The following is a 9,332-nucleotide window of genomic DNA, read 5'->3' on the forward strand; positions in this document are numbered from 1 at the left end:
TTGATTTCAATATGAATACCTAAAGTTAGTGTTTATATTATGAAATGTATTGCACCATGAGCCATAACTGCGACCATTATATTGTACTTGTGTTAGCCTTAAGCCTAGCTCAGTCATTATGCCATACCTCATCGCCTCCTGCTGTGTAATGAGCTACATTGAACACAAGAAGATCTATTGAGGACACCAAATCCATATTTCCTGTTATTTTAGTGAAAGTAATGCAAAAGTAGTGTGATGCCTTACAATTCAATATATATTAATATTGTAATAAAACGAATTACTTTGAAATGACAGTAACAAGTAATAAATAATGCATTACTCTTTTGAAGTAACCTGCCCATCACTGGTACTTGATAATTCCAAACTCCTTCTGGTCATACCCATGTAGCAGAGGGCACGGCGCCTCGCCATCAGTCGTTGCTATGGTTTCCAGGATCCAGACCCAGACGGATGTTGTGGTTTTACTTTTTCTTTTTTTTGTCGGCCGAAGTCTGGCTCTGCTGTCTGGATCCCGTTTAAGGCGACGCCGGGAGCGGGCAAGATGGAAATCGCCGTCTGCAAGAGTAATGGGGAAACATTAGGGGCAGGCGGATAGGCTGGACGACAACTATCTTAACCGAGCAGGCATCGTTTGGGCCGTGTCGTCGTAAAGCGGTGAGTTTATTACCATTTGATTCGTGTGTATGGCGGGCTAGCTGGAGGTACGGGGGCTAGCTGGAGGTACTGCAGCTAGCGGGCTAGCTGGAGGTACGGGGGCTAGCTGGAGGTACGGCGGCTAGCGGGCTAGCTGGAGGTACGGCGGCTAGCGGGCTAGCTGGAGGTACGGCGGCTAGCGGGCTAGCTGGGGGTAATGGGGCCAGTGTCGGATCTCTGCGTAGCCATTCAAACCCATGTCTCCATACATACTAGACTTAAACAACCATGACCACGTTAGCGTTAGTTGGTTAACATGTTATGTACACTACTCATCGTTGATTGTTCTACTGGCTTGCGTTTAAAATAGCATAAATGCTACATGTTGGGTCTGTCGGGAATAACCAAGAAAGACGAAGTTCTCCTTAGGTCTTAATGTATGGAGAGGTTACGCAATAGTGTGCATGTGTACAAATGACACTGTGCGCTGGACCACTATTGAGACTGCCGAACACGCACACCTGTATGTGGCTGCGAATTAACACCGGTGCCCTTATGTGTTCATTTTAATGGACATGCGCAGTCTGTGCATACACCACGAAACATCAGAACAAGGAGCGAGACTCCTGCAGCGCATGTGATTAGACGGCACGTGATGGGACGACATTCCCGAGAATGCCGTAGACATTCTCATGTTGGTGGTGCAGATAGCAATAGAGGAGTCAGTGATCCCAGCTTTACTGATGAGGACGTTTATCGTATGACACACTTCATAAATAGATAGACTTTATTCCAAGTGATCGTGTGTTCGGTATTATTGAGTAAGGGACCGTCAAGGAAATACACGTGGGATGGCAAAAATAAAGTGCTCTGTAATGTAACCAGCCAATCAGGTGCAACCTGTTGAGGCGTTACTACTGATCCGGTAGCAAGAACAATAAAAGCACCATTTTGAATGTTACAAGCAGTGTGACATTGATGTGTAATGTAACCATTACACATCGTGTCAACGCCATTATTGAGGGCAAGGCAACTTTATTTATATAGCACTTTTCATAAACAAGGCAGACTCAAATTGCTTAACATATAAACATTGTCATAAAATAAAATAAAATAATAGATAAGTAAAAGAAAACATCTGCAACAAAAATAGTAACAGACAGAAAATAACGGCTAAAAAAGATTAAAGGGCATTTTAGGAAGTGCAGTGTATTTAACAGTCTCTATGGTGCCCACGTCGGGGCTCCAACCCGACCTTAAGGAACTTGGTCCTGCCTCTGGGACCCCAACCCAGATTCTGGGACTCTGTTGAAATGTTTCATTCCCACCTGAACTGCGGACCCCCAGATGCAGTGTCTGTCGGGGGCGGCCCCGTCCGGGGAGCTGGTGCAGGTGTGCTTCCCCGGGGCCCAGAGCTCGGTGCTGGACAGCCTGAACCTCCAGCGGGAGGACCGGCAGCTGTGTGACCTCTCCATCGTGGTGCAGGGCCAGGTGTACCGCGCCCACCGCTGTGTCCTCGCCGCCGCCTCGCCCTACTTCCACGACCAGGTACGTGTGTGAGTCAGTGTGTGTGTGTGTGTGTGTCACCCAACTCAACAACACCCTCCCTTGTTCTATGCAGCAGACTGTTTACAGTTTAGGTTTTAGTAATGTGTCCTGGCCACCCTCCTGCCTTTTCCATGTCCTCTCATCCCCTCTCCTCCCCCTCCCTCTCCCCTCCCCAGGTGCTCCTGAAGAACATGTGTACGGTGAGCATCCCGGCGGCCATGGACCCGCTGGCCTTCGAGGGCGTGCTGAGCTGTGCGTACACGGGCCGCCTGCGCATGGCGCGCCACGACATCGTCAACTACCTGACGGTGGGCAGCGTGCTGCAGATGTGGCACATCGTGGACAAGTGCACCGAGCTGCTGAAGGAGGGCCGGGCCGCCGCCGCCGGGGGCGGAGTCAGCGAGGGAGGGGCGGGGTCCACGGGCGAGGGCGGCGCCGAGGGGAGCCGAGCCGTCAGCGTGAGCGGGAGGGCGACGGGTGAGGCTGCAGCGCACTGGATCTGGGTCTGTGTGTCTGACTGTCTGTGTCTGTCTGTCTCTATATCCGTCTGTCTCTCTGTAAGTCTGACAGTTTCTCCAAATGTCTGTCCCTCTGTCTTCTATACGTCTCTCTGTCTGGCTGTCTCTAAATGTCTGTTCGTAGATCTATACGTCTCTCTGTCTGTCTGTATATCTATCTGTCTTTCTGTGTCTGATCTGCTTATTGGTCCGTCTGTCCATTGACCCTCCTCCCACCACTGCACCCTAACATCCCCCCCCCCCCCCCCACCCGTGTCCCCCCTTCCAGAGCGCCACGCCACCGTCTCCAAGGAGGAGCAGGAGGCCCCTCCGCCCAGCTGCCCGGCCCTGAGCGAGAGCCAGTCCCCCAGCAGCACAAACTACTTTAGCCCCAGGCACGGGAGCGGCCTCGGTGGGGGAGGAGCCACCGGCACGGGGGCCTCTGGGGAAGGGGGAGGAGCTAATACCACCCCGAGCTACTGCACCCCCTCGGGCGGGGAGGAGGCCTTCCTCATCGAAGAGGAGGAGGAGGAGGAGGAGGAGGAGGAGGTGATGTACCACCAGAGGAAGAGGGTCGGGGGCGGAGGTGGCAGGAGGAGGAGGGGCTCAGCGTGCGAGCAGGAAGTGGGCGTCAGCGACAGCTTCGGCGTGTCGTCCTATCAGGTGAGGACGACGGTGAGACCTGAATGAATGTGAGGATGACCTGGTGAATGAATGATGGTGACCTGGTGAATGAATGACGGTGACCTGGTGAATGAATGACGGTGACCTGGTGAATGAATGACGGTGACCTGGTGAATGAATGACGGTGACCTGGTGAATGAATGACGGTGACCTGGTGAATGAATGACGGTGACCTGGTGAATGAATGACGGTGACCTGGTGAATGAATGACGGTGACCTGGTGAATGAATGACGGTGACCTGGTGAATGAATGACGGTGACCTGGTGAATGAATGACGGTGACCTGGTGAATGAATGACGGTGACCTGGTGAATGAATGACGGTGACCTGGTGAATGAATGACGGTGACCTGGTGAATGAATGACGGTGACCTGGTGAATGAATGACGGTGACCTGGTGAATGAATGACGGTGACCTGGTGAATGAATGACGGTGACCTGGTGAATGAATGACGGTGACCTGGTGAATGAATGACGGTGACCTGGTGAATGAATGACGGTGACCTGGTGAATGAATGACGGTGACCTGGTGAATGAATGACGGTGACCTGGTGAATGAATGTGAGGATGACTTGGTGAATGAACGTGAGGATGACCTGGTGAATGAATGTGATGGTGATCTGGTGAATGATTGTGATGATGGTGACCTGGTGAATGAATGTGATGGTGACCTGGTGAATGAACGTGAGGATGACCTGGTGAATGAATGTGATGGTGATCTGGTGAATGAATGACGGTGACCTGGTGAATGAACGTGAGGATGACCTGGTGAATGAATGTGATGGTGACCTGGTGAATGGTTGTGATGATGGTGACCTGGTGAATGATGATAATGATGACCTGGTGAATGATGATGATGATGGTGCCCTAGTGAATGATGATGATGATGATGACCTGGTGAATGATGATGATGATGGTGACCTGATGAATGATGATGATGATGATGACCTGGTGAATGATGATGATGATGGTGACCTGATGAATGAATGATAATGATGGTGACCTGGTGAATGATGATGATGATGGCGACACGGTGAATGAATGATGATGATGGCGACACGGTGAATGAATGATGAGGATGGTGACCTGGTGAATGAATGATGATGATGGCAAAATGGTGAATGAATTATGATGATGGTGACCTGGTGAATTCGTGCAGGCGGGGGAGGAGAGGCAGGGCTACAGCCAGTCAGGCTCCGCCCCCCGTAAGCAGTGGGTGGTGGTGAAGACGGAGCAGGATGCCGACGACGACCTCATCCTGGTGTCTGGGGAGGAGGAGGAGGAGGACGAGGAGGAGGAGGACGAGGAGGTGGCGCTGGCCCGGGAGCGGGAGAGGGACCACTTCAACATCTCCAACGTCAGGAGCCTGTCCTCGGAGCTGGGCCGGAGGGCCGCCTCCCACACGGACACCCAGGTCATCATCCTCCCCACGTTCACATCCTCCCCCACCTTCACATCCACCCCCATGGTCACATCCACCCCCATGTTCACATCCTCCCCCACGTTGACATCCGCCCCCATGGTCACATCCACCAGGCAGGGCTGGGGTGATTAGTGATCTGCTAGACTGAAGATCCTTTACATTTTCTCAAAGTTCATCAGATGCTTTTATATCTTACCTTCTCTATATATCTCTTAAGAACTTGCAGCTCATTTAAGGAGCAGGTAGGGGTTAGACAGTACACAGACCGGTCATTAAGGAGCAGGTAGGGGTTAGACAGTACAGAGACAGGTCATTAAGGAGCAGGTAGGGGTTAGACAGTACACAGACCGGTCATTAAGGAGCAGGTAGGGGTTAGACAGTACAGAGACAGGTCATTAAGGAGCAGGTAGGGGTTAGACAGTACAGAGACAGGTCATTAAGGAGCAGCTAGGGGTTAGACAGTAGAGACAGGTCATTAAGGAGCAGGTAGGGGTTAGACAGTACACAGACCGGTCATTAAGGAGCAGGTAGGGGTTAGACAGTACAGAGACAGGTCATTAAGGAGCAGGTAGGGGTTAGACAGTACAGAGACAGGACATTAAGGAGCAGGTAGGGGTTAGACAGTACACAGACCGGTCATTAAGGAGCAGGTAGGGGTTAGACAGTACAGAGACAGGTCATTAAGGAGCAGGTAGGGGTTAGACAGTACACAGACCGGTCATTAAGGAGCAGGTAGGGGTTAGACAGTAGAGACAGGACATTAAGGAGCAGGTAGGGGTTAGACAGAACAGAGACAGGTCATTAAGGAGCAGGTAGGGGTTAGACAGTACAGAGACAGGTCATTAAGGAGCAGGTAGGGGTTAGACAGTACAGAGACAGGTCATTAAGGAGCAGGTAGGGGTTAGACAGTACAGAGACAGGACATTAAGGAGCAGGTAGGGGTTAGACAGTACAGAGACAGGTCATTAAGGAGCAGGTAGGGGTTAGACAGTAGAGAGACAGGTCATTAAGGAGCAGGTAGGGGTTAGACAGTACAGAGACAGGTCATTAAGGAGCAGGTAGGGGTTAGACAGTAGAGACAGGACATTAAGGAGCAGGTAGGGGTTAGACAGAACAGAGACAGGTCATTAAGGAGCAGGTAGGGGTTAGACAGAGACGGGTCATTAAGGAGCAGGTAGGGGTTAGCCAGTAGAGACGGTTCATTAAGGAGCAGGTAGGGGTTGGACAGTACCCCTACCAGCTGCTGTCTAGGTAAGGGGACCCCAAAGCTTTAATGCCGTGACCCACCTGCGGAGGATCTGTTGGCCCCGGGATCCATCCACTATTTCGACATTGTTGTATTTTATAATAAGCATGTTTTATAAAAGAGGGGCCATCCTGCGACCTGCGGCCTTCAATCCAGCAGCCTAGCTCAGCTTAGCTGCATCCGACCCTCCTGTGGAATAGCTCAACGCTTTTGCCCTCGGTAGTAAGCGAACGAGATTAAAAAGTGCATTGTTCCCCGTGATGGTGTGAATCTAAAGCCTCTCTCCCCTCCTGCAGTCGGACTACTGCCAGTCCTCGGAGGACTTCCTGCGCCTGGAGAGCAGCCTCATGGAGCACTCTCTGGCCCAGCACCTCCACGAGGCCGGGGCCCTGTCCGGGGGCCTGTCCCGGGGCCTGTCCTCCCTGCTGGGGCCACAGCCCGGCGGCGCGGCACGGGGCCAGCTCTTCCCCCTGGACATGCAGGGCAACCCCATCCTGCTGTACAGCCCGGCCCCCGGCAGCGCCTCCCTGGACCCCGGCCGCGACGCCGGGGGCCCGGCCGGGTCCTACAAGGGCCACGCCCACCCACTGGAGCACGGGGCGGTGCACCTGGGCGGGCTGCCCCCCGACGCCATGGACCCCGGGGGGGCGGGGGGGGTGGTGGGCGGGGCCGGCGGCGGGAAGCTGTTCATGTGCCACTGCGGCAAGACGTTCACGCACCGCAGCATGCGGGACCGCCACGTCAACATGCACCTGGACCTGCGGCCCTTCCACTGCCCCGTCTGCGCCAAGAGGTTCAAGATGAAGCACCACCTCACGGAGCACATGAAGACGCACACCGGCCTCAAGCCCTACCGCTGCGGCGGCTGCGCCCGCAAGTTCATGTGGCGGGACAGCTACATGAGGCACCGGGCGCAGTGCGAGCGCGGCGCCGGGGGGGAGGAGCCTGCGCCCTCGCCGCACTACCTCCTCCCCCCCGCGGGCCCCGCCCCCTCCTCTGAGGAGGGGGCGGGGCCGCGGGGTGTTGTGGGGGGGGCGGGGCGGGAGCAGTGCGGCGAGGAGGACCCGTGTGAGGCCAGGGCCAACGACGGCAGCGTCGCCTAGGGGCGGCGGCGCGGCGTCGTTGGCCGCGGCTGCTGAATGAGCGATAGCTACGGCGGCGAGCGGCGGTACACAGACACTAGCCGCAGACGCTGGCTACGGGGCTAGCGTGGTGGGCTCCCCGTGCTCCTGCGCCACTATGGACAGAAATGTACCTTTTTGACCTCCAACACCTCTGACCGTCGACCTTATCGCTTCTCTCTCATCTGTCTGCCTGTCCGGTTGCTAATGACAACGCTTTGTGGTTGTGATGGACTGTTCCGCGTTGTCTAAACCGCTTCCCAAAAAACAGGTTGTGTGAGAATGGACCATGTTACGAAGTGTGTGTGTGTGTGTGTGTGTGTGTGTGTGTGTGAGAGAGAGAGATATATCGCTGTCGCTGTCTGGTACAGTAATTTATTAGTTTATTAAACCGTACTGAAATATTTTAAAGTAAAACCACACTAAAGGTTTGTTGAACATGTTTCTGTTTGAAGAGGGTGTGAAGACGTGCTTTAAAAGCCTAATTAAGATCAAACGTCATGTCAACAGCAGACCCTCTACGGCCATTTTGTTTTACTTTCTGTTCATTTGTTTTAATATTGTTATTGTCTCTTTTTCGTTTCGGAATGATTGACTTTTTCACCACATCACAGTTCATATGAAATATAATAATATAATCCAATATATTAACATTTAAAACTTTGACTCTGCGTTCATTTCCCACCTTGAACGGTCAAAGATGATGAGCTCCTGACCTCCTCGGGTCGAGATCCCAGCGACCGCGTGTGTGTCCGTCTCCAGTGTAAAGAGCAGAGCTGTCTTAGTGACGCCACCTGTCGATGTCTGTGACGTCCGCCTTCCGGAGGGTTTTGGTTGAATCCAGAAACCATAGATCGGATGTTTGCTATAAGACGTATTGTGCGCTTCAAGACGCAAAACCTCGTCAATGGCGTAGGCTTCGAAACAACTGCATAATTTAAACACAAACAGAATATATAAAGGCGGGGTCATGCTGAAGCACTTTTCAAAACGGTCACGGAAGGTCCTTCCTGTGCACAACCGTACGTCCTGCGTGTAGGACTTCAACATCTGGTTAAAGGCAAACCTTGAGGTTCGGCGTCATTAAAGAGTTGTAGCAGGTGGTTTATTAAGACGGTTTAAAGGGCCTCTATTTTACCACCGGGTGTGATGTTTATGCGCCATCAAGGACCTTCACAACACTACCCTCTAGTGACAGAGTCCACTGGGATGCATTGTGGGACAGCTGATCAATCGGTACAGTCCACCTGGTGAGGTGTTTCATTTATGATGTCACTAAAGTAGAATCACATTTAACGACACAGGGGATTTCTGATTGGTTCCATGTGACTTACAGAAGACACCTGTGTGTCACTAGAGTTCCTGGATGGTGGATTTAAAGCATTATATTATATTCTAATGAAGCTATGGTCTCTATTAAATTCAGCAACACCTCACTGCCAAGAGTTCCTGTCTGCGTTTCTTCCTCTGTGCCTGCACTTCTGCCAAAAGGTGTGGCGTGTTCTGATTGGTCCAGAAACGCTGCAATGTTTAATCGGGTCAGGGACGGTTGTTGATTGGATGTTTCGATTGAATTATTTTTTCCCCCTCTCCATGTAAAGTTGTTTTAAATGTGCCCTCATGAGATTACATTTGTATTCATAGTTGCGTGAATATGGATTGATGTAAAACATTTTATATTATCTTGTCTGTGGAACCTTAAATCACAAATTACATCATCCCAAAAAAAAGTTACAATCAAAATGATGTTAATTGCCTGGGTGTGGGTGTTTAAGATGTGTAGAACGGACCTATGAAATATAAAATGTCATGGATTCAATCAAGTTTAATTCATGAATAATTACCTAATGGAGTGAAAGACATTAAACTCAAACTAACATGGGAGTTCAATTTGTGTACTGTTTGTTATTGTTGAATTAGTTCATCCATAAAATCATTAAATTATTTTACCAATAGGTACTTGTTAGGTGCTAATTGCCTATTGATCATGTTATTTAGTGATTCAATATTCAACTGTTGACATTATTAGCCAGGTTAACGCTGGTTTTACTTCCAATTTCTCTGACCGACCAGTAGATTGTCTGTGCTGCTTCAGTTATAATCTCCATATAAGAAGGCATACATTCTTAACTCTGTGATATATTTAAATAAAATATCTGGTGCAACAGAAATTGCCTT

General features: G+C 51.2%; 1 protein-coding gene across 1 annotated transcript; it reads left to right on the forward strand.

The window, feature by feature from the left end:
- Nucleotides 1-498: 498 nt before the first annotated feature.
- zbtb22b (zinc finger and BTB domain containing 22b) lies at nt 499-9,239 on the forward strand. Its single transcript, XM_079749226.1, has 6 exons — nt 499-657; nt 1,984-2,184; nt 2,361-2,661; nt 2,971-3,344; nt 4,524-4,778; nt 6,330-9,239. Exons 2-6 carry the CDS (start codon nt 1,984-1,986, stop codon nt 7,134-7,136), a joined length of 1,938 nt encoding a protein of 645 aa, XP_079605352.1. The 5' UTR covers nt 499-657; the 3' UTR covers nt 7,137-9,239.
- The last annotated feature ends 93 nt before the right edge of the window (nt 9,240-9,332 follow it).

Source organism: Pollachius pollachius (genome assembly GCF_949987615.1).
Source record: "Pollachius pollachius genome assembly, chromosome: 13".
NCBI lineage: Eukaryota > Metazoa > Chordata > Actinopteri > Gadiformes > Gadidae > Pollachius > Pollachius pollachius.